General features: G+C 48.7%; 1 protein-coding gene across 1 annotated transcript in view; it reads left to right on the forward strand.

Moving 5' to 3' along the window:
* LOC104409167 (disheveled-associated activator of morphogenesis 1-like) overlaps positions 1 to 24,619 on the forward strand; it is a gene marked incomplete at its 5' end in the record, with an annotated part of 25,779 nt that extends 1,160 nt beyond the window's left edge. Inside the window, 11 exons of the mRNA XM_010018964.1 lie at positions 3,030 to 3,059; positions 4,493 to 4,596; positions 9,952 to 10,036; positions 10,816 to 10,922; positions 16,761 to 16,849; positions 17,091 to 17,259; positions 18,025 to 18,132; positions 20,256 to 20,316; positions 20,963 to 21,094; positions 23,792 to 23,962; positions 24,410 to 24,619. Coding sequence (XP_010017266.1) covers positions 3,030 to 3,059; positions 4,493 to 4,596; positions 9,952 to 10,036; positions 10,816 to 10,922; positions 16,761 to 16,849; positions 17,091 to 17,259; positions 18,025 to 18,132; positions 20,256 to 20,316; positions 20,963 to 21,094; positions 23,792 to 23,962; positions 24,410 to 24,619 — 1,266 coding nt within the window. The remainder of the gene's footprint in view (positions 1 to 3,029; positions 3,060 to 4,492; positions 4,597 to 9,951; positions 10,037 to 10,815; positions 10,923 to 16,760; positions 16,850 to 17,090; positions 17,260 to 18,024; positions 18,133 to 20,255; positions 20,317 to 20,962; positions 21,095 to 23,791; positions 23,963 to 24,409) is intronic.
* Between the last annotated feature and the right edge of the window lie 610 nt (positions 24,620 to 25,229).

The following is a 25,229-nucleotide window of genomic DNA, read 5'->3' on the forward strand; positions in this document are numbered from 1 at the left end:
AATAGCTTGTCCCGCTCTTGCCAGGCTTAGGCAGAGGGACGGTGCAGGGAAGCACTGGACCCGACATATAAGCTTCTTAGGCGACGTGAGAGTTTAATCTCTTTCCCAATTGAGGGAAAGATCAGGATGGATTAGAGCAGGACAGATACCAGGAGTAACCCACCAGAAGTACATGCTGCCCTGGTGTGTTTTGGGAACAGGTGACCATGGTGCTGGATCTTTCCTCCAGCATTTTTGGAGCTTGACTCATACCTATTGAAGGGCATGTCTGAAGACAGGAAATGGAAATGGAAGGGAAACAAGAATAGAAACCTGGTGTGTCAGCAGGATGGTTTGCCCTCTGGCTTGCCTGCCCGAGTTCTGAATCACCTGGTGTGCTGTGGATTATTGCCAGGCAGGAATTTAAAAATAATTTGGCTTGGCCAAGGTCCTGCTGGGTGAAATGGCTGGTGACATTTGGGCCAGCAAGAAGGGGAAGATGCTGGGGGAGATGCTGCAAGGAGCGCTGTGACACAGGCTTTTGGCCCAGATGGGGTGAGGACTGAAGAGAAGTTGAGCAAGGGAGCCAGGGACTGAGGTGGGACTGGCAGAAGATACCACGAGAGCATCTGGAAGGGAAATTGGGAAAGAGGAGGTAAAATCCTACCTGTGAGATGCTGCTGTGGCTGAAGCCACCCTTGGTGTGCTCCTTAAGATAACACAAGCACACCATGGGGCACTTCACACTTAGTGAGGGGTTGGAGTTGCTCCATGTGAATAGCCTGTCCTTGCATGGAAGGACAATGAACTAATGCCTTATTAACTTGCAGCGTTTTGGAGCACTAGTGAAAGCTGGTGTCTGTCCAGAACAAGCAGGTGAAGAGCGGGAATTTCTCCTCCCTGCTCCCCGTCTTGAGTGCATGGCCAAAAATCACTTGCTCAGTGATTCCACCTCTCACTTGTCTTGAGACATGATGTCCATAGGACCTGGGGCATTGGGAGCTGTCTGTCTGCCTATGCCCTGAGCAAACCAGGCCTCCAGAACCACATGGCTGAGTGGTACATCACTGTGGCCAGTACCCCAGCAGGGTTTGGGGGCAGCATGTAGAGGTATATATGGTGCAGAGAGCTCTTTGAGCACCCCACCAGTGGCCCTTGTGGAGCTGCTGTTTGGCAGGTTTTATTGACACAGTGCCTTGGAATCCCTAAGTAGTGCACAGACGTGAGACTTAATGATGCACTTAATTTTAAGCATCTCTTTAAATGCTTTTCCCAGGCTGGGATGTAAACACAAGCTATGAAGTGAGCTCTGCAGCTCTCAGGAAAGGCCCTTTCCACATATGGAAAACAGGAGCCCTCAGGGCTTCCTGGGGCTCAGTCTGGGAGCATCCCTGCCCTGTGCTGGACAAAGCATTGGTACTTGCCCTGAGCTGTCAGGAGAGCCTGTATCCTTACTATTCTGCCTGCTGGGGGCCTGCAAATGTCCCTGTCTCAAGAGAAGGGCTCAGCCCCACAGCTGTACATAATACTGACATTTACCAATCTTGCTAGATAAAACAAAAAACAACAGGAAGTCTGTGTTTCAGGCTGTGGCATAAGGACCCGGCAGGACTAGGATAGCTACTTAACAATGTGCTTGCGGTGGTGGAGAAACGCAAGTCTAGGGCCTTCAGGGCTTACATGTGCTACACAGGGGTCTGCACCTCCTTAAGAGATGTTTTGAGAGGCTCAAAAGGGGGGAAGAGGCTGGGAGCAACGCTGATAAGTGGCAGTGACACAGCCAGGGCAGTCCTGGCAGGTCCTGCAGCAGTGAGTGATGTAAAAGAGCCAGGGCCAAGTGGAAAATATATGTGTTGTTGAAGCAGGGGCTTAGCACTGAGCTGGGAAAGAATTCGTCTCCCAAAAAAGGATGAAAGGAGAAAAGCCTTGAGCTCCTCTGTGCAAGCGAGAGTGACCTGCACAGGGGCCAGGGACAACAGGGGTGGGGAATGCTTGTGGGAACTGTGACAGCAGACTTAAAGCTTACTCCTTCTTACAAATACCATCCTGCAGCAGAGGCTGGATCACAGTTTGTACAAGGAAAAGGTGCAGAGATGAGGCTGATTTGAGGGCTGGAGGGAAGCACTCTTGTAAACCAACTGTGTTTGGACCCACCTACCACCTCTGGTCACTGCCTGCCTTCTGTTAAAACGAATAAATAAATAAAATGAATCTTTGAAACTTCCCTCCCCATCACAGAGGTGCTGGGTGGTCTCTTGAGCCAAACACACATACACACACACACAAAAAGATGCAGCCCAGGGAATGAGGAAGGAAAACCCCCATGTGTGCATGCACGTGTGTGTGGTGCCAGCTTTGCTGCACATGCTTCCAGTCTGGTGTGGGGAGCACAGCAGGAGAACCAGGTCTTTGAAAAAATGCGATGCCAGTGGGGCATCAGGGTGGCATTTGACCAGGCTGCCAAGCCCTGGAGAAGGGTAGTTGTCCCTGTCGGAGGAGAAGTCAAGGGGAAACTTGTTGCCATGGCAAATGGTAAAGTTTTGCTGCAGCCAGATTTGCTCCGGGATGGACCTCTCGTATTTTCCACTTGAAAGCCCTATTTTTCCTGGCAGTCACGTTGGCATTTCAGTCCTTCAGATTTGCAAAATCTAGCAATTTTCTTCCCCAGCACGGTGCGCTGAGCAGTGCTGGGCCTTTGGGCTCTCACTGACTCTCACACAGAGTGGTGGCAGGGCTTGGCCAGCATCTTCGCACCTCATCCTATGTCCCCTCCTCAACTCCTTGCACACCAGCACCTTGGCCTGATCCATTCAGGGAGCCACCTCTTCCTTTCCCATAAGCCCTCCCCTTCTGCGCATCTTTTAATCCTCACATTTTCACGTGCACCTCTCCTATCTTGGTGCTGGTAGACCTTGAGGGCCTCTTCATGCTGCCATGCCCCCCATGTTGCACCCTCCCCTTGTCTGTGATTCAGTTCCTTTTGGTTTTGCTGAGATCACTGAACTGCATGTGTTTTTACTGCCTTTTCCATGCTTCTGCTATGGCTGTAGGACTTCTTTGTGAATGGTAACTCCAGACAGGTAAGCAAGCATGCTCAGGAGCTTGGCACTCGTGAGTGGCGAGGGCAGGGCGAACATGGGGCTGTGCATGCAGGGAACACGTGCTGCTGTGGGGGGTTAACATGCTGTGAAGTGGGGATTAAATCAAAGAGGTACAAAGATCACCAGGAGCAGCAGCTTTGAAAGTTGATGCTGGGGAGGCTGCTAAGTAAGATACTGCCCTCTCTGCTGTTTGGACTGATGTCAAAAGCAACATCCAGGGCTTGACTTTTCAGATGCAGCTTAAAACAGAGAAGCTCTTACCCCTAAGCATTTTCACTGTTTAGAAGGTGGAAGTAAGTCATACCTATGTTTGGAGCTCTATTTCATCACAGTCAGAGCAGGCAAGGCATGCAAGAGGGGCATCTGGTGGTAGGTGACTCGGGACTTACCTGCCACTGCCTTCACTCTGTGCCACTTGTCCTAGCAGCTTCCTGCTTCTCCTAGCTGGGTTGTTGTTTGTTTGTTTGTTTGGTTGGTTGGTTGGTTTGTTTTTCATTCAAACAAGAAAAAGTGTAAGAAATGGAAACTTCTGTGCTCACTGTCAACCTGTGCAGTGGCTGCATGTCAGGTCTGCTATGCTTATAGACGTGTAGTGTGGATCTGTAGCATGTGGGACCTTGCAGCTCCTGGTTATGTTCCATCCAGGAGGATTAAATAGCTGTCTTTTAATTGATTAACTTTATTGAAACATGCAATATGGTAAATTAAAACTGGGGGCAGTATGAAACCTTTGGGTAACCCTGAAAAACTGTAGATCTGCCCATTCACCCATAGACGACAATTGATGTATCGTTACTGGTTTGGAGGTAACATATTTTAAGCTGCTTAGGGAATGTAGGTGCTTATGCCACACCAATTCCTGCTTTCAAATCACTTATTTTGGGAGAATTTCACTCAAAGAACAGCAAATGCTGCAGGTTCCATTTGCAAGTCTGGTAGCTGACACTTGTTAGCTTGCTTGAGAGGACTGATGCGTGAAGGGCGATTGCAGATGTTTGGGGCAGGGGTGGAGGATGAGAGTGATGCAGAGTGTGTGCAACAGCCTGTAATGAAATATTTCATGCAAGGATTTAATGAAGTATCACAAATATGTATGCTAAGAAATTCTGGCTTTATTTATTCAGCAGCGCCTGTGTGTTTGCAGATTTTTAAATCTTCCCTGTCTGAGAAAATATTTACATTTCTAACCAGTGGCTTCAAAGCCAGCTCTGGTTTATGAAATGACTTACTGCGTGTCAGTTACAGGCGATGGGTTTTACCCGTAACACATGGTGACACTCCTGATTAATGGGGGCCGGCTGTGTATCATGTTGCTATGTGCTGAGAGTACTAAGTGTCTTTGCTTCTCCGTGGCTTTTCTCCAGGCTTTTCTTTCTTTCTTTTTTTTTTTTTTTTCCCTTATTTTGTTGTAGAAGGAAGATGCTATCGATGACACTTTGAGTTCCCGGCATAAAGTCAAGGAGCTTTCAGTCATAGATGGCCGGAGAGCTCAGAATTGCAATATCCTCCTCTCCAGGTATGGTTAATGCCTTCTCACCCTCTGGGAAGTGGGGGAATGCTTAATACCCTGCCTTGGGCTGGGAGGTGCTGCTTATCCCTGAGGTGGGGTTTAATGACAGGAGCCAGCACAGGAAGAGAGCCAACGACACTTGAACACAGCTACAGCTTTACACCATTCGTGGTGGGTGGCATGGCAGGGAAATGCAGTTAACTGGGTATGTGGCAATTCTCTGTCCCTAGAAAGGCCCAGGGGGGCTGGGGTACCTGGTGAGCCTTTGCAAGGACTGGGGAGGAGGGTTGATTTCACCTTTTATCTTCCTCAGCCTGGGTTTTGTTTGCTGTTTGATGGTGGTTGAAGAGGGTCTCTGTTAGCTTGAGGAAAGCACTGGGTATCAGGAGGGTGCGGGGAGCAGCAGCAGAACTCGCCTGGGGCCTGGATGCCCAAGTGGGTGTCCTGTGCCACATCTGCATGTGCCACATCTGGATTTCTGGATGTCCCCCTTTTAGAACCACCGAACCCTGCTGGGATACAGCATTCTGTGCCCCTCGCCAGGCGGGCTTAGCACTACTACCAGCAATTTAGCTCAATCCCCATATTGCTGTCAAGGGAATAAAAGGAACCTTTTTTGGCAAGATAACTACTCCAATAAGACTGACTTCTGAGAAAGGAGAAGCTATGCTACAGAGGTCTGAAAGGATGAACCATCAGCACAGCTGCTTGAAAACAAAACCAAACCAAACCCAAAGAGCAGCAGAAAATGCCACTTGTTTTTGACTCACTCAGAAAGAAATAAAAAAAAATCATTCCAACAGCAGTAAAATATAGCTCTATTCAGAAATATTCACTCTGCTTCCTGGAAGCGCAAAAGCTTCTGTGCCACCCAGTATCAGCCAGGATGGAGCACCATCACTGTCAGGTTGGGCTTGCAGCCACAGCTGCGAAATACTGTGTTTTCCCAGACCATGGGTTGGCAGAGCTGGTGCCGTGCCTGGGCAGTCTGGCTGGTTTTCTTCCCTAGAAAGCATGTAGAGGCTGATGTCTGAAAATAAAAACCCTCTGGATGGGTAACTCACAGTCCCTGGTGCTTTTTCAAGCTCTCCCAGAGGTGGTTTGCATGCCCTGGGCAGCAGGAGAGATGAGTGCAGCGAGCTATGTGCCACTGTTTGGTGGTAAAATTGCCGTGTTTGTGGCTGTCTCTGCTCTGGGTTCCTCCTGGGAATTTTCATCGTTACTAGCAGTCCGACTAAAAAGCACAATGATGAAAGCAGAGTTTAAAGCAGCAGGCAAATGAGTATGTCTGAGGCAGCTGGCTATTAGCAAGTAAAGCCATGGGATTCAGGGCACTGGCTGGGCTGCTCCATACGTGGGCTGAGTGTAGTCACACCTGGGTTTAGGTGTAATTCAGCCAGAGGTTTAAGTGTCTAGTTGAAAGTTAAGCACACAAATAGCCCCTTTGGTGGGAAGGGGAGCTACGCAAACACCTAACTTCAAAGGCATGTTGTGTGTATTACTGAGTAAAGGTCTTAAATTCATCTCACCAGCAAACCTTTCTCTTCCAAGAAAGGGACGGCTGGAAATTAGTCACCAGTAATCAATCCAATAAAAAGGGCACAACTTTGTCTGTCAGCCCTCCCCTTTGTGTCATTTTGAAGGGGAGAGGTGGCATCAGACCTGCCCTGCAGGGTGGTCCCCAGGACTCTCATACAACTTTTCCCACAGCACTGAGGCCCTGTGCAGATGAGTGGTTCTGGGGAAGCAGCAGCTTGTGTGAGCCACTTTGGGGGTGCTTTGGGGTTTGTCCCATGGTGCTCCCGGGGACGAGTGGGAAAGGAGCCAGCTAGGCAGGGCATTTCTCTAGCACTGCAGCAGCCGCCAAATCAGTTCCACTTCTGCAAGGGACCACAATCAAGTTTCTGTCACAAAAATCACTTGGGTATCACCCTTTGGGTGATTTACTCTTGATGCCAAGCATCGAAAAGGAAGGGCAGTGTTGGGATGAAGTCCAAGCATCCTGCTGGTGGGCTTAGGTCCAGTCCCTGCATCTCCAGCAGACTCCATGTGCCCTTGGGCCAAACTCTTTGATCTCTGTCTGCCCAGCTACCCATTCCTAAGCTGGGCAGAGCAGCAAGTCCCTGGTTCCAGTGTTGCAGGGGGACTAGTCTTGCAGAGCAGCTTGCTGCAGCTGGGCTGCTGCTCTACTGCCTCTCTCTCGCGGCCACTATGGGGGTGGGCAGACTTTCACATGTGAAAGGACCTGCAAGCTTGGCCCCTGATTTAGCCCAGACGTTTGTAAGCTCACCAGGCATTGTCTGGCTTGCAGCGTGGAAAGATTACGGCCAGCGAGATACTTTATCTCTCTCTGTAGATTTATTTTTTTGCCCATTTCCCTTGCTTTGGGAGAAATTACTGCACAGTGAGATCACTGGATTTTCCTCCAGCTTGTAATGCAGAACAAGAATATTTTTAACACTTTTTCTTTTCTTCCTCTTTCTGGAGAGTGCTCTGGCGATGTCAGTGCATTATCGGGTCTTCTTCCATGAGCCCACCATATCCTTGGTTTTGCTTCCTGTGTACATGTGTGTGTTTTAAGTGTTGTTCTGCAAGATGCAAATCAAGCCCTTGCTCCATTGCTTTCTGACTGTGCTGGCAGTGAATGGCTTGTTGGATTCCTCTCTTCAGTTGAGGGGGCATGAAGCATTTTTTGCAAATGAATGTGGCTTTTCAAGAGGGTGAGTCCCTTTCCCGGTGGAATCCATCTTTCCCCTTCACACTTATTATGTCCTCTGTGGGATTCTACAAAAGCCACACAAAATAACCTCGCGCTTGTCAGGCTGGCGAGCTGTCACTTTGCATCAGCGGGCTGCTGGCTTTAAATCCCTGTGACAGCAAGTCCTGTGACCCCGTTCCTCTCAGACAGCTCACGTTCAACAGCTGCTGCCAACAATGATAATTATTGTGGTTATAGATAAGTTTCTAGCTTTCACTGGCCCATTTCCCATCAAATTGTCTGAGAAGTTGTTTTCTTCTGGCGCCCTGCGCTTGCTCTCTGTGGATGCAGGGGCAGGCTCTTGTTCTTGGCACTGGGTTGTAATGATTCCTGGGAAAAGTTTTTTCAGCCTCTCTTTTTAAATATGTTTTATTGTTGACTTTGCTTTTAATGAGCAGGGCTTACAAAAGTCACCCTCATCTTTCATCACCCTTCTGAAGACGGACGATCACGGTAAAAGCATACGCTTTAGGTGTTCACTTTGGATGAGGGGGAGCTGCTTACCCATGCCCTTCTCCCAGGAGCATCTTTGTCTCCTAGGGATCCCCCAGAATGTCCAAACTCAGGCAGTGTCTGCTTTTCACTGGGTTGGGGTCTGGTGTGACATTTGTTGGCAGTCTGTGCTCCTGTGCCACTGCTTGGGTGTAAAAAGAGTCCTCCGGCAGCTTCATATCCCACCACAGGTCATGTCCATCCTGGCCACTGCCTGCATACGGGACAGGTAGGGTGTCATCACAGCAAGCAGCAGAGGGGACATTTTCCATGGATCCTGGGTTTGCTCCTTGTACAGCAACTATAGCAATTGTCCTGGCTGCTGCTTAGCACACTCTGTGAGCATCCTGCCTGAGGTGAAATTTTAACTCGCTTCTCATTTTGCAAACCATCTCTTTGGGGGCATCCTTAAGCAGGAGGTGAGAGAGGACCAGGTACAGGATGAGAAACATGGATGCACGAAGAGCAAATACTTACTTGCCAGGTCTGTAAGGTCCACCTACTTTGATAGAGCTAACCCTTCACTTCCAGTTTTGAACAAAAGATTTCAAAACAAACCAAGCCCTTGCTATCCTGGTGTTAAAGACCAGCACCTGTCCTACTTTAGCGTCATCTTCCAAAAGCTAGCTCGGTGGTCTCAGTCTGCTCCCTGAAATGAAGCCAGAATGAAAAATACCTCTCTCATTTAATTACTTAGCGATCAAGTCAGCTCCTGATCTTCTTTTTGATCTGCTGATCAGGTTGACTTCCAAGGTTTCACATCCCACCAATAGGGTGTGTTTCTGGTTTCAGCTCATTCCTTTGTGGCACATCCAGTGTTTCAGCATCTCTTGGCAGCGCTGATTGCCAAGACTGGGGTAATGGGTTTCCTCAAAGCCCCCAAACAGGTCTTTTCAACTGTGCAACTCTTCCCTGCCTGCAAGTACAGGGGATTTTGTTTTTAAACTGTATCTGTTGCAATGGCTTTAACCATCACTGCAAGCTGGGAAGGGATAGGATGTTAGCAGCTGTTTCTGAGCTTTCCCTCTTTTACATTTAGATTATTTTATGAACCGCAATGCATTCATAAAATGTGAATTAAAATATGTGTGGTTTTACAATCAAAGTCTTTGCAGGGAGCAGTCACAGGGAGTGCTGCAGACATATTAAACTGTAATTAACGACTGTTCTAGCCCAGGAATTGCTGAGGGCATCTTTCTATCTATCTATTGCCTCAGCTTGGTTCAGGCAGCTGTCAAATAAACCACTGCCAGGGAAGACCAGACTGGTATTGCTTGCTGGGATACAGTGGTCTGTGGTTTTAGAAACCTCAAATTTGAGGCTACGTCTTCAATTCCTGTTACATCAAGTAGAGGAAGAACAAGGTAGAGGGGAGGCTGGTTTCTAGGCTCTTAACACTTTCAAGCACATTGAGACCCCACCCCTCAAAAAAAAAAATTAAAAAAATCTGATGGGTTTCCTGGGATGCTGAGCATCTGCTTTCCCAGATTTTGGATTTCTTTCCCTGTTTTCCTAGAGGGAGACTCCAATCAAAGGTGGCTGGGAGGGGTCAGAGAAGCAATGTTCAAATCCAAGAAAAACAGCAGAAATTGGCCATATTTTCCTTAGGGGTTGTGGCAGGTTCAGGGGTAGCGCTGAGCTGCTCTCCTGAGCCCAGGCTGTGCTGTGCTGTGCTGTGCTGCTGACAAGGAGTATGACCCTTGCTGGCCCTGTGGCCTTTGGGGGTGCCAGCACTGCAGGAGCAGCATCATTGGGCAAGAGTTACATATAAGCTATATATTTTCAATATGTGTATAATATACTACTTATAATACTTACAAGATAGTATAAAACAGGGGATGGCAGCTGTGGTGTGGGGAGAGGGAACTGGCCGGTGGCATTTGACCCTCTCCCCATTTGCAGCAGGGCCAGGGCTATTCTGTGCTGTGCTTTGCACAGTCCTACCACGTTTCTCACATGTTCTTCTTCATAAGACACTGTATAGTGTTATTGTGATGCTGCTCCTGGCTGGGAATTAAGCTGTTCATGTTGCATGGGTGAATAATTAAATGCTCCTGAATGCTGCCCATTTGCTGTGCTGGGAATAAGAATCCTTCCCCTCCATCTCCCAGGCTGAAACTTTCGAATGAGGAGATCAAACGAGCAATTTTGACGATGGACGAGCAGGAGGACCTCCCGAAAGACATGCTGGAGCAGGTGGGCAGCGTGTCTTGGCTTCTCCGTAGTTGCTTCATGCTGAGACCACACTGTGCAAGGCTCTAGAAACCAGTCGATGGCTTTAAGTCTGTCAGGGCCCCAGATTATTTACTAACTGCATGTTGAAAAACCACCCAAGAGGGCTGGAGCAGCAGGAAAGCAGTTTGTAGCATTGGCACTGGGAGCAGCATGGCCTCCATGTGCCATGCCTGTACCCTGGGTCTGTCCTGGGCACCCCAAGGCTGGGCCAGTTGCCTATTTTGTGGCTGCAGCTTGAAGTTTGTGTTCAGCGGGGGGTCATTTTTGAAAGGTTGTTCAGCATTTGTGAGATCTTCAAAAAGGGAATCCCACTGTTCACCCCCTCTGAATCCATTTGAAAGCATATTATGCACCGGTCCTTAAAGCTGAGCTGGTAATTGCACTTTCAGCGGAGAAGTAAGAGGATTCATTGCACAAAATTTCTATCTGCAAATAGGTAGAGCTGCAGCAAATCAAAGTCCTCTGGCAGAGCTGATGTCGAAACCTCCTTGGAGCAGATGTAGTACATGTGTTGCAAAACCAGTGTGATGGCAAGGCAGAAACAATAGACACTAATGTGATGGAGTAGTGGGAAGGAAGTCACAGGGACAGCAAAAACACTTATTTCACAGGTGCCTTGGGTTCTCTGTCTGTATATGCTGAAAAGGTAGTAGATTTAAGCATTCATTCAAAATTACCATTTTGCTCCTGAAAAACTGTGCCTGGACCTCTTGTCCACCAGTGTGCTTTCCCTTGTTTAGCTCCTGAAGTTTGTTCCTGAAAAGGGTGATGTCGACCTGCTGGAAGAGCATAAGCACGAGCTGGACCGCATGGCCAAGGCTGACCGGTTCCTCTTTGAAATGAGCAGGTTAGTGGCCCAGGGAACATGTGTTTTGGGCAGTGGCTGCATGGACTGGTTACGAGGTGGCTGTTTCAAGGAGCGTGGTTGGGAAAGTAAGTAAGTAAGCTTAATGTTTTTCACATCAAGAAACGAGTGGGCCAAATGGACAGGAGAGCAAGCAAGGTGCTCTCATCCATAAGGATCACTCATAGTGCTCCTAAAATGAGGGTTGTGCATCCCAGACAAGCATCAGCTGGACAGAGCAGAGTGGAGGGATGGGGAGAAGGATCCTCTGAGAGAGGTATTTGCTCCCCAGGTTATGTCCCAACACATTTCGCATCTCATTTGGGGACAAGCTTAGTCTGGCACAACTCTGAAAGGCTGCATCATCTGCATCATGACCCAGGTGGAAAGTGCTGTTTGAATGATAACATGATGCTCCTTTCCCTTCAAATCCTAATGAATACTCAAGAATGATATATGTAAATTTTGCCCTGCTGTATGGATGAGTCCCACTCCTCGTCTCAGGAACATCTCATCCCTGGGGCTCCTGAAAATATATGAGATGGAAAGGAAATGTCATTTCTTCCTGCTCCTGGTAGCAATCATTTAGGGCTTAGAAGTCTTCAGGGATGAATAACCTTATCTTTTGCATGCACATCCTCTAGAGGTGCTGGTTTAAAATCTTGAAGCTCCTTATTTAAATCCAAATGAGCATTGAGCTTTTTGAATTGCTTAGCTGAACTTCAAGTCGATTGTTCACAAAGTCAGTGAGTTTTATGATCTGAGACTGTACTGGGAGATCAAAAATAGAAATGCTCCTGTCTTTCCTGAGAAATGCACCAATGAACACTGGGGCTTTGCGCTGTGTAGTTGCTGGGTGTCAAAGACAGGCAGGATGGAGCTGTGAAGTTTAGACCTGAGCCCTCGGGGATGGAAGATGCTCAGAATTAGCTTTTCTATCACAGGTCACCTTTCTTCTTCACAGTCTCTTGCCCAAATGTTGCTCCCATGCCTTCATTTTTGGAAAGCACAATGTGCTAATGCAGATATTTTCTGTGATTTCCAGCATGGCTGGAACTGAGTGTGATGACTTTGTCACCTCTGATTAGTACAGTGACAGTGTGGCCCATGGCCTTGTCTGTGAGCACATCTACTGTGAGTCCTTGGTCTAAATGACTTAAATCAGACTGCCATTTGCGTACAAGTGAGATCTTGGTCAGCCAAAATACAATTGGCGTGAGCAGAGCCATCCCTAACTTGCTAAGGAAAGGACTGGATTGGACTGTGTTGGTGGATTTCCAGCTCAGGACATCATTCTGAGGACGTGAAGGTCCAGTTTCATTAGTGCTCTTAGTTGGTAGAGAGAGACGGAGTGAGAGAGACTATGGAACCACACCCCACCTTCCCTGAGATGGACCCAACAGGCACAGGACACGTGATACAGAGAATTCCCTGTCCTTTCTCTGCCTGGCTGAACATGGTGACTTAAGGGGTAGTGGGTAATGGCAACAAGGTCGTGCCAGGCACAGCAGGTGAATCTCCTCTGTGACTACCCCACGTTTGCTTGTGCCCTTGCGTGACTGGTATAAGGCTCTTTATGTGGATCCCCACACGTCTAGGTTGGAGGTGTTGTAAAGGTTAAGTCAGCCTGTGCCCTGCTTCAAAACCACTTCCATAAAGAAAAAAAGACAGGTCATTGTCATAGAAAACTCTCTTCTGTGGGGAACGGAAGGTCCAGTACACCAGCCTGATCCACTTCTTAGGGAAGTCTGCTGCCTCCCTGGGATCCAGCTTAAAGATGTGAAGAGGAAGCTTCCTACCCTGGTACGGCCCTTGGATTATTGTCCACTATTGCTTTTTCATGTAGGCAGTAATGAAGTTGCAACAAGAAGTCTAAGGACAATCAAGAGAGACTTCGGGGCCTTGGGACAACTGGTTAAGGGATCAGGAGCACAAGTAGTGTTTTCCTCTATCCTTCCAGTTTAAGGGAATGATGAGGGAAGAAACAGAAAGAGCCAATAGATCAATACCTGTATCCAAGCCTGGTGTCACCAGCAGAATTTTGGGGGTTTTGATCATAATCATGTTTACAGAAACACCAGGCCTGCTGATGACAGTCAGGGTACACCTGTCCCAGAGGAAAAAGGACCTTCGCACTGGAGTTACCAGGGCTCACTGAAGAGCTATAAACTAGATTTGAAGGGGGAGAGGGATAAAACCAAGCTCACTAGAGATAAGCCTGGACACAGCACATGGATGTTTGAGGAACAGTGTGCTAGTGAGGTCCTTCAGTCTGCCGACTTAGTGGAGGTAGGGGATGGAGATCCATGTGGCAGCAATGATGCAAGAGTATTGATGTGTTAGAAACCACATAAGCACCTGAGAATGGTCATGTAGGAATTAGGGCTTATCCCCCAAAAAAGGTGGCAGGATAAATAGCCCAACTGAAATGCACCTACACCAATGCACACAGCACGAACAACATACAGGAGGAGCTGGAAGCCATTGCGCAGTAGAAAAACTGACATAGTTGCCATCAGGGTAACATGGTGGGATGATTTGCACAACTGGAGTGCTGCAATGGGTGGCTATAAACTCTTCAAGAAGGAACAGGCAAGGAAAGAGAGGAGGTGGGATAGCCCTGTATGTTAGGGGGTGTTTTGATTGTCTAGAGCTTAATGATGGTGATGATAGGGTTGAGTTTTTGTGGGTAAGAATCAGGGTGAAGGCCAACAAGGCAGATATCATGCTGGGATTGTGTTATAGACCACCCAGCCATGATGAAGAGGAAGACAAAATTTTGTATAAACAGCTGGGAGAAGTCTCATGATCACTAGCCTTTGTTCTCATGGTGGACTTCAACTTAGCAGATGTCTGCTGGGAATACAATACAGCAGAGAGAAAAACAGTCTCAAAGGTTCCTGGAGTGTGTGGAAGATAACCTCCTGACCCACCTGGTGAGTGAGCCCACTAGGGAAGGCACCTCACTGGGCCTGTGAGAAGGACTTGTGGGTGATGTGATGGTTGAAGGCTGTCTTGATCACAGGGATCATGAAATGGTAGAGTTTTCAATTCTCAGAGAAGTAAGGAGAGGGGGTCAGTAGAGCTGCTACCTTTTACTACTGAGGGGCAGACTTTGGCCTGTTTAGGAGCCTGGTTGACAGAGTCCCTTGGGAAGCAGTCCTGAACGGCAGAGGAGTCCAGGAAGGTGGGGCATTCTTCAAGAAGGAAATCAGGCCATCCCCATGTGCTGAAAGACAAGCCAGAGGGGAAGAAGGCTGCCTGGCTCAACAGAGCTTTAGCTGGAACTTGGGAAAAAAAAGGATTGTTTATGACCTTTGGAAGAAGGGGCAGGCAACTTAGGAGCACTATGAAGATGTCATGAGGTTTTGCTGGGAGAAAATCAGAAGGGCCAAAGCCCAGCTAGAACTTAATCTGGCTACTGCTGTAAAAGACAATAAAAAATGTTTCTATAAATACACAAGCAACAAAAGGAGGACTAAGGAGAATCTCCATGTTTGCTTAATATGGTGGGAACACAGTGACAAAGGATGAGGAAAAGGCTGAGGTACTTAATGCCTTTTTTGCTTCTTTAAGAGTAAGGCCAGTTGTTCTCAGGGTACCCAGCCCCTGAGCTTGAAGACAAGGACAGGGAGCAGAATGAAGCCCCCATAATCCAAGGGGAAATAGTCAGCAACATGCTACCCCACTTAGACACACACAAGTCTATGGGGGTGTATGGGATCCACCCAGGGTACTGAGGGACCTGGCGGAAGTGCTCACTGAGCCATTTTGAATCATACCTCAGCAGTCCTGGCTGACCAGGGAGATCCCAGTTGACTGGAAGTTAGCAAATGTGATGCCCATCTACAAGAAGGGAGGGAAGGTGTATCGGGGGAACTACAGGCCTGTCCTTCTGACCTTGGTGCCAGGAATGTTATGGAGCAGATCATCGTGAGTGTCATCATGTAGCATGTACAGGATAACCAAGCAATCAGGCCCAGTCAGCGTGGGTTTATGAAAGCCAAGTCCAGCCTAACCTGATCTCCTTCTATGATAAGGTGACCTGCTTAGTGGATGAGGGAACAGCTGTGTGTGTTCTATACCTAGACTTTGACAAGGCTGAGGTACTTAATGCCTTTTTTGCTTCTTTAAGAGTAAGGCCAGTTGTTCTCAGGGTACCCAGCCCCTGAGCTTGAAGACAAGGACAGGGAGCAGAATGAAGCCCCCATAATCCAAGGGGAAATAGTCAGCAACATGCTACACCACTTAGACACACACAAGTCTATAGGGGTGTATGGGATCCACCCAGGGTACTGAGGGACCTGGCGGAAGTGCTCACTGAGCCATTTTGAATCATACCTCAGCAGTCCTGGCTGACCAGGGAGATCCCAGTTGACTGGAAGTTAGCAAATGTGATGCCCATCTACAAGAAGGGAGGGAAGGTGTATCGGGGGAACTACAGGCCTGTCCTTCTGACCTTGGTGCCAGGAATGTTATGGAGCAGATCATCGTGAGTGTCATCATGTAGCATGTACAGGATAACCAAGCAATCAGGCCCAGTCAGCGTGGGTTTATGAAAGCCAAGTCCAGCCTAACCTGATCTCCTTCTATGATAAGGTGACCTGCTTAGTGGATGAGGGAACAGCTGTGTGTGTTCTATACCTAGACTTTGACACCATTTCCCACAGCATTCTACTGGAGAAACTGAGTGCTCAGGGCTTGAACACATACATGTATTCTTCGCTGGGTAAAAAAATGGATGGATGGCTGAGCCCAAAGAGTGACGGTGAATGAAGTTAAATCCCTTTGGCAGCTGGTCACAAGTGGTGTTCCCTAGGGCTCTGTGTTGGGGTCAGTTCCATTTAGTATTGTTATCAGTGAGCTGCATGAGGGGATCAAGTGCAGCCTCAGCAAGTTTGCAGATGACACCAAGTTGGGTGAGAGTGTTGATCTGCTTGTGGGTGGACAGGCTGGATCAATGGGCTGTGTCCATGGTAAGAGTTTCAGCAAGGCAAAGTGCCGGGTCCTGCACATGGGTCACAACAACCCCATGCAACACTACAGGCATGAGGAAGAGTGGCTGGAAAGCTGCCCAGTGAAAAAGGACCTGGGGTGCTTATTGACGGGGCTGGACATGAACCAGCTTGTGCCCAGGCAGCCAAGGTGACCAACAGCATCCTGGCCTGTATCATAAATAGCATAGCCGCCAGCAGGGCCAGAGCAGTGGTCATCTCCCTTTATTCAGCACTGGTGCGGCTGCACCTCGAATACTGTGTTCAGTTCTGGGCCTCTCACTACAAGAGAGACACTGAGGTGCTGGAGTGGGTCCAAAGAAGAAGAGTGAAGCTGATGAAAGGTCTAGAGCACAAGTGTTATAAGGAGCAGCTGAGGGAACACTTAGGAACATGGTTTAGTGGTGAACTTGGCAGTGTTTGGTTAACGGCTGGACTTGATGATCTTAAAGGTCTTTTCCAACCTAAATGATTCTATGGTGGGCTTGTGTCCAGCTGCATCACGAAGTCATTGGGAGCCCAGACTTCATCAGCATCTTTGCTAAGGAGTGGTTATAAAAGAGCTGTTTGTTCATAGCAGTAGAGTGTAAAAATGCACTTGTTGAACCTGATGAATTAAGGATAGGCTTAAGGATATGCTCAAGAGCCCACCTCAGTCCACCCCAGGACAGCTGTAGCTTCAGCTTTCATTTTTTCCCATCCCAGCATAGTTTCAGGGAGAATTATAGTCATCATTTTTTAATCACTGTGCCTCAAGCGTGCTTTGTAAGCACAGCTGTCAGCAGCAGAGCAACTGAGCTGTGCCTGGAGCAAGCAAAGCTCAACCTCCACCTCTTTTTTTTTCCAGGATAAACCATTATCAGCAAAGGCTGCAGTCGCTCTACTTCAAGAAGAAGTTTGCAGAGAGAGTTGCAGAAGTGAAACCCAAGGTGGAAGGCAAGTGGCCAGACTTGCTGACAGGCTCTTCCACCAGCACAGGGAACGCTTGTCTCATAGGAAGAGCAACCCTCCGTGCCAGGGCAAGCCTGCTCTGCGTGGAGGTTGCAGTGACACAGGGAAAGGGAGGGAGTTGGTGGTCACTCTTTGGCCATGGGGACACTGAAGGGGTTGCTGCAAGACAAGGGGGCCAGTGTGCTTTTATGGCAGGGAGTAATGTCCCACACTTCTCCTCTTTCAGCCATCCGTGCCGGCTCCAAGGCAGTGCTGCAGAGCAGCAGCCTCCAGCAGCTGCTGGAGGTGGTTCTGGCCTTTGGGAACTACATGAACAAGGGCCAGAGGGGCAACGCCTTCGGGTTCAAAATCTCCAGCCTCAACAAGATTGCGGATACCAAGTCCAGCATTGACAAGTGAGCAGCTCCTGCCCATGTCTTTGGTAGCGTCTGTGAGACCCAGAGATGTTGGGGGGACTGAGGGGCCATCAGCGTTGCCTCTGGGATGTGGGTAGGTGGGACTGTTCCCCTCCCTCCTCCTGCCCGCTCTGGTACATCCAATGATGCAAGTGTCCATTTTTTGAGCAGGACAGATTTGGAGGGAAGACGAGCTGCAGATCAGCATGAGAATTGATGGGGCTTTCCCTCCAGAGCTTTCTAAATGTCAGCCAAGGCTGATGAGTAGGATCATCCTCTACATGTTTTTTTCCCCCTTTGAGAAGCCAAGAGCCATCATACTGTGGCACAGTGGACACAGGAGGGGTACCAGGGGCTCCTCCCCACGGGAATCCCCTCTGCTGCCCCCCTCCAAGCTGCCACAGCCATTGCCTGGTTTGCTCTCTCCTGCTGAGAGCTTCATGCACAGAGCAAGAGGAGCTGCATCAGATCTCAAACCTGCTTGGTGTCATCCATCAGTCTATGGAGGATGGGAGCAGTGATGCTCAGGTCACCTCTCCTGGGTCCCTCCTCTGGAGGGCCCTTGCTTGCAGGTACCATGCTTCTCTGCCCTGTGGTTGTACATAGGACAGACCAATTCCATGTCTTCAGACAGGCAGCAAGCAGTATCCTTGCAGAAACTCCAAAATAGTTCATTAGCAGGGTTGGGATTTATCCAGGATATTTGACTGAGCTCTCAACTCCCCATGGTGCTGCCATGCTGACCTCACCACTCCTCTCTCCTAGGAACATTACTCTTCTGCACTATCTCATCACTATCGTTGAAAAGAAGTATCCCAAAGTTCTGCGCCTGCATGAGGAGCTGCGAGACATCCCACAGGCAGCCAAAGTCAAGTAAGTAGGGATTTAAGTGGTGCTTAGGGAGTGCTGGGAACACCTCTCCCCTCACTTCAGCCTGCCTTTCCATATACCCTCCCTTGCTTGTGCTCCTGGCCAGATTCTGGCCACTGGGCTGGGTCCTGTGCTTGCAGCCATGTTGTCCTGAGAGCAGCCCCAGACACAGAAGTAAACATCACCTGGTGGCTTTATATCTCAGCCCTTGCAGCAAAGGCCTGCAATCCTCTGAGCCTCCGACCACAAGGGAGGAGAGCTGCGTGGAACAGCCGTTTCCTGTTGTTATCTCACCACAGAAGCATTTAATTAATTTCTAATGGTACGTTAAGTAATCCGGGAGGAAGCGGTTGCGGTGTGGCTGCAGATAAAGGGCAGCTGTTTTATCTGCGTGTGGCGGGGAGGCTTTGACAGCAGCGCGGGCAGGACCAGGCAGCGGTGCGAGAGGCTCACCTGCCTCTGGGTCCTGCCTGGCCCTAGTTTCACCACCAACATGGAGCTTCTGGTGTTTGCAGTGAGCTTTTAAACCCTGCCTGCTGCCCGGTGACATCTTTGGAGCAAGTCTCTTTGCCAACAGAGGCCCATGTTCAGCTAAGCCCTTAAACACACACTGAACTTTTAAATGCAGGAGGAATCTGTTGTTGTGCTGCAAAACCCTGAAATACGTGCTGAAGTCCCTCTGAAATCAATGAATGAGGTTCTGTTTTGGTTTTAAAGTTCAGGGGGAGCTTACACGCTTTGCTGCTTCAGGGACCTGAGCAGCAAAGATCACACATTTCTGCAGTCAGCACCTGTTTATGTTAGCTGTGGACATAAAAAGGGCCTCAAAACTGCACCTTTGTAGAGAGGAGACGGCAAATATGCACAGAGTTTATGGCAGCTCAAAGGTCTTTCAAGTTTCAAAGTGCTCTTGTAGCAACAGTGAATTCCCCATGGAAGATGTGTAATGTGCCAAGCAAACATCCTTGCATTTAAAATGTAAAATAATTGTCAGCCATAGGGATTAAATGAAGTGACAGGACAAATCTTGGCGTGCAAGGAGGAGTGTGTTGTGGCTGCACGTGTAGGCACTTGCTGAGAACATGTTTGAGCAGGGCATGCTCCTCTCCGGTGGAGGCTTTGGCTTTCTCATGCTCGTGTATCTGCAGCTGTTGTACAGATACACGTATGGGAAAGAAAATGTCTGCATAGAGGGGGTTTTCCTCCCCCCTAAACTTTATCATTGTGCTCTAAACTGGACACCATATGTAATACTTGGGTTTGGTCCAATCTAGAGCGTAACCAAAAAGTTCCTAAAGCGCTGGAAAACCCTAAATTCCCACCAGCCCTGCAGCTGTGAAGCAAAATTGCCGCCTCTGTCAATCCCACCGCTAGTAATGAACTGCTGGAGCACATGGCTCCCAAAACTGCATTTTCCCAGACTAAACCTGCCAGGAATGCTTGCCCTGTGACCCGACGTCAGCATTTCCAGAGACCCCAGCCCTAGGACAGACAGCCCTGGAAGAACGTCAAGCCTGTGGTCATCGAGTCTTTGTGAGAAAGCTTCTCCTCAGATGCAGTGGTAGAAACCCGTAATCACTTGAACTTGAAGCTCATTAAGGGCTTGAGCTTTGTGTAAACAAAGTCAGTGCCAGATGTGATGATTTATTTTTATTTCTCTATATTTGGGTTGTCTCCCTTTATGCAAAGCTCACTGCTAGGAAGGATGCTTTACATGGTGTTCACCTAACCATGGTACCCTGAAAAACTGTCAGCTGTGTGCTGCGACAACGAGCCTATTTTCTGCTGGCCCTCAAGAGGGGAAGAGGGCAAAGCCCTCTCCTGAGCTGTCCTTTTGTTTGGAGAGGTCTGGAGGCTGCTGAGCTTGCTAAGCCTGCACAGTCCCCTTGATTCAAAATACACAAAAGTGCTTTGCTTTAAAGCAAGCAACTGTAGCCACTTTCAGATAGGCAGCTGTCCTAGCTTAGAGGCTGTCAGCCCGATTTGCTGCTCAGGACACGCTGCTCTGCAAACACAGTGTATGCAGTGCTGGGGTCTTTTCAGTGGAAAGACATGGTTGAGTTGGTTGGACAGCAGTAGAATTTGCTGGGGAAGGCTGAAAATTAACATCCTGCCATTTCCAACAGCATGACCGAGCTGGAGAAAGAAATAAACACTCTGAGGAGTGGCCTGAGAGCAGTGGAGACTGTAAGTATTATTTAAATCAAATATAGTTCAGCCTAGCTCTGAGCACCATGGCATCCCTCCTTATGGAGGCAGGCAGGGGAGCTCCCAGCAAAGCTGCTTTTATCTCACATGCTGGAGATCTGTTTGTCTTTATTCCCTGCCCTGCACGTGTGCCTGTCCTTCTAGGGGTGTTTTGCCACCAAAGTAACAACCGTGTGTGGTTAGGCATTGTGTGTGGTTTATATCTAATATGCCAAGAGAGGCTGAGTAAGTCTAGTGATGATGCCCATGGAGGACCTGTGATATACGGAGGGGTCTCCTTTTGTCTGTGTAACCACAAAGGGCTGGGGCTCAGTCTGGGGAGCACTTCTGCAGCCCAGCTGGAGTGATGTTGAAATGGTGAAGTATAACGAAAGATTCACTGTCTTGCTAAATTATGCTGCTTCTACATCTCTCCTTCAGTATTTGGCCTTAAAAATATACTGCAGGCATGATACTGTAAAATGGGGTGATCTGTAGTCTCACGCATGGCAGGAGGGAGCCACGATGGCGATACAGTACCCATAGCACTGACGCAGGCACACTCAATGGTGCTACCAGAAGCCAGTGGTATTTGTGTCATTCATCACCTAGGGCCTGACCAGATTTACTTTTTATTTCCCCAAAGGAGCTGGACTTCCAGAAGTCTCAGGTTCAGCAAACAGGTGACAAGTTTGTGTCTGTTGTCAGCCAGTTCATCACATTAGCCAGCTTCAGCTTCTCAGATGTTGAAGATCTTCTGATGGAAGCGAAAGAGCTGGTAAGGTCACCAATGTCCTTGAGATCTGGGTAGCATCTGAGCCTTTCCTTCAGCCAACAGGGGAGGGATGGTCCCAGCCTTCCCAGAGCATATGCTGTGTGTTAACATCTCAGATACCTCCCCCACGAGATCATGTGAGTGTCCTGCTGAGACTCTGCCATGAAAACGGTGCTAGCCTGCTATTCATATTTGGTTTGAGTGGGTGGGTGGGTTCGTCCCTGTCTGTCCCCAAGGCCTTTTTCCTGGTACACAACCCAACATGCCAGGGGATTGCAGGTCGGGCCGACAGACTGCTTCTAGGGCACAAGATGTGGTGTAGAAAGCCATGAGATACCTGTCTGTCTTCCGGAAGTGCAAGGCAGGGGCTAGTCATGGTAGAGTTCTGTCCACCAGGGAAGGAGATGGTAGGTCATTTGTGAGGATCTGAATTTTGGTGAAGAACTTTCACTCAAGGGCTTGCTTTCCTTTCCATGTCTTAAAATGGAAGTATACCAGTCCCGTTGGCTTCAGAGTTAGGAGTGTGGCAGCTGGGGCATCTTGGCCAATGAAGGCTGAGGGTGGCAGGAAAGCAGGCTTTTCTGTCTGCTGTTGATGGAAGCTAAAAATGTAACCAGGTCCTCAGGCTGGACATGAGGTCACCCAGAGGTTGATATCAGAGATAACCCAGGCTGCCCAAGTGACCTCACTTCCACAGGACAAAGTAACATCCGATGTGTAACTTAATTCTGAGGCCAGCCCAGCTCTTCTCTCCAGAGAAGAGGGAGAAGAGCTCAGTGACATGAATTGAGGCCAACTGCAGACCTGCTGGGTTAGAGAAGCTACTTAAAAGGTTCACCTTCCCCAGAGTAATGCCTTGGTGAGTGCTTTGCAGCCACGTGCATTGACCTTTTGCCATGTTGCACTTTTCTCCCTACCATGCTGATTTAAATCACAGCAAAGAGGTAGCTGTTGGCTAACATTTGTGAGTTCCAAGCACTTTTGCTTCCCCTTGTTCAGCAAGGGGGCACACAGCTGGTTTGCATTTCCTCCAAGAACAGTCCTCCAGTTTCTCCTCACTGGCCAGGTCTTCATCTTGATTGAAGTGGCAGGGAGATAGTCCAGCACAGAGGTCCCATCCTTGTCCCACTGCATGAGCTACCTCTCCAAAGACAGAAGTTACCAAGTGTCACCACCTCCTTCTCCCTGGTTGTACCAATGTCCACTTGGCACTGTCCTTCAGACTATCTGCCCATGCTTAGGCATTATGATTGACCACTGCCTTCCTGAAGCCATGGCTAACCCTGGCCACCCTTTTAAACTGTTGGCAGTGACCTGGCACATCTTCCCTGCAGTGAGTTAGGACTGTGGAGGTGGTGACAAATGCTCTTAAAACTGTATTGCCTTCTGCTGATTTGGCTGGATCTGGAGAAGGTCTGGTAGTGGTCCCCAGTGCCCATTGAAATCCACTGTGAAGTAATGTACAGCTGTTCCCATGATTATTGGATAGGATGGACTGTGCAAAGCATACCAGCTCTTCACCTTTTAAACACATACCCAGATTCAAACTGAGTTACTGCTTTCTCTTAGGAAAAAAGAAATATCATTGTTTTATAAACTTTATATCCTGTGAGGGTAACATTTTCAGCCTTTCCCCCCTCCCCCGAATCTCCTGTAACATCACAGAGAATTTAATATCTTGATGAAAATCAACAAGAATAACCTCAATTATTTTGACTTATATGGTGGTACCTCTCGGATTCCTCCCTGCATCTTGAAGTGCTAAGTCTCTTAAGTAAACAAAGAAATAAAGATGTCGTAAATGTCTTTTGAAGAGCCTGAGGCACCCCTGCAAATAAAACTAAATCATACAGGCAAGCTTTAAAAATGTTCTTCTCGGTCTACCCAGCAAAATCAAAGCAACTAATAAATCTGTTTGTCCTTTGATTTTGTTTTTCTTTTCTTTTAAGCATGCTTATCATCAGAACTTGCCATCACAATTTTAACAAACTTTCTGTGCACAAAGAGTCTCCTTCAAATTGGAAGTGAGAACAAAGGATATAAGTCCCAAGGACAACTCATGGGCTCCTTGGGGACTGGGACACATTGGCAGATTGTGGATGTCCTGTCCTGACCTTTGCTACGGCCTCATTCGACTGCCTTACATTTATGGTGTGCAAACAGCACAAAAGGCCGGAAAACTCCGTATCTCCCTACCCAGGGTTGTGCCTGAGCCCAGGCAGAAATGTCTTTTAGAAAGTTTCACCAACACATTTGGTTTCAATAGCAGAGCATGTGGCAATGATAAATAATACCCCAAAAATACTTCAAAGAAAAACTTAAAAGTGCGAGTTTCCCTTCCCCTGCCGTGTTTACTATTAGTTTTATGTCTTTGGTCCCACAATATTTTGCTTCCTTGTTTTTACTGCTGCTTAGTTAATAAAGTCGAGCTGGGGCGGAGGGAGGCTCAGCAATGCCAGAGGCAAGAAGGGGAGAGGGGACTCGGGAACGATCCAGGTCGCTCTTACAGGGCAGCAGGTAAAACATCAGATGATTTATTTCATGTTTAAGTCAAGGTTTGATGCAGCAAAGCCCTGCTCTCTGCCATGGCTGCTGGAAGTGTTTCTTTATGGTCCATCAGGTTGAAGGCTTCTCATGGGAGGTTTTGCCAGTGTAGTGGGTATCTCCAAGGCTGATGGACCCCTGTCTTCTCTCTCCCAGTTTTCCAAGGCTGTGAAGCACTTTGGAGAAGACACGGACAAAATGCAGCCTGACGAGTTCTTTGGCATCTTTGACCAGTTCCTTCAAGCTGTGACTGAGGCCAAGCAAGAGAATGAAAACATGAGGAGGAGGAAGGAGGAGGAGGAGCGCCGGGCACGCATGGAGGCGCAGGTGAGCAGACAGCATTGAGTTCAGCAGCACCCCTGGGGCACCTGGAGATGGCAACCGTACTGTACTGTACCCACTGTGGGGCCATTGTGGCATGGGGAGCACTGAAGGCTGGGCAAGGAGCTTTTGTGCTTTCAGACCCTCTGGCTTTTCACTCTTGATTGCTTAATTAACTAATGACCTTGGGTTTGTGAGATGTTGGAGCTAAAACATGCAGCAGAGCTGGTGCTGCCTGTAGGCTGCTGTGACCCAGCAGCAGCAGGCCTGGCACTGTGGACCTCAGCCCATGGGTTGTATCAATAACCCTGACCAGCTCTTGCATGCTAAGCACTGGGGTGGGATACCCTCTTGTTTCATGAGTTTGGAGGTCATTGTGCCTGTGTTGGGCACTCCCACAACCACATGCATGAGAGTGAGATGTTTCCTTTCCCTCCCCATCATGGCACATAGCTGAAGGAGCAGCGGGAGCGGGAGCGCAAGGCGAGGAAGGCGAAGGAGAGTGGGGAGGAAGGTGGTGAGTTTGACGACCTCGTCTCGGCCCTGCGCTCAGGTGAAGTCTTTGACAAGGACCTGTCCAAACTGAAGCGCAACCGCAAGCGCATCGCCAACCAGCTGGCCGACAGTGGCCGCGAGAGGCCCGTCACCAAGCTCAACTTCTGAACAACAAACTGCAACATCAAAACCCAACAGAAAAATGCGGGTTAGTCTTTTTGAAGTGGTGGTGGGGGGTTTCTTCCCATTATACTGCCTTGCAATTGAAAGCGAAACAGTGGCACGCTCTTTCTCCCCACGGGCGAGTGTGTGTGCGTGTATATACTGTGTATATAGTCGGATTGGGAGCATGGATGGAGGTGTGTCAGCAGCCCACCTTGATGAGTGTCAGTGCTGCCTCATCCCCTCCTACCCGCTCTGTAAAGTAGTTCTCCCCATGCACAAGCACAATGCCGCATCTGCGGAGCAAGAGAGGACCCAACCCAGAGACACCGGCGGTCCCCATGGGCCCCAAAGGCAATGGGAAGCTGCTCTCCTGCCCAGAATGCTCCAGGCCGTTTGCAGGGGACGCCTTGCACACAAGCCAAGTGGTTTAAAGAAGAAAAGAAAAAAAATACAGAGTTGACTGAACTTTAATCCATTGGTTGTTTTTAATTTTCTCATTGTTGTGATTATTCCAAAAAACTTGCAGATCCGTGCTTTCGCGCTGGTTCCTGAGCTCGGCGCCGCGGGTGTTCCCAGCGATGCTCTTCCCATCATCCTTGGGAAATGCTCCTTT

Source organism: Nestor notabilis, unplaced genomic scaffold (genome assembly GCF_000696875.1).
Source record: "Nestor notabilis isolate BGI_N333 unplaced genomic scaffold, ASM69687v1 scaffold7207, whole genome shotgun sequence".
Lineage (NCBI taxonomy): Eukaryota > Metazoa > Chordata > Aves > Psittaciformes > Psittacidae > Nestor > Nestor notabilis.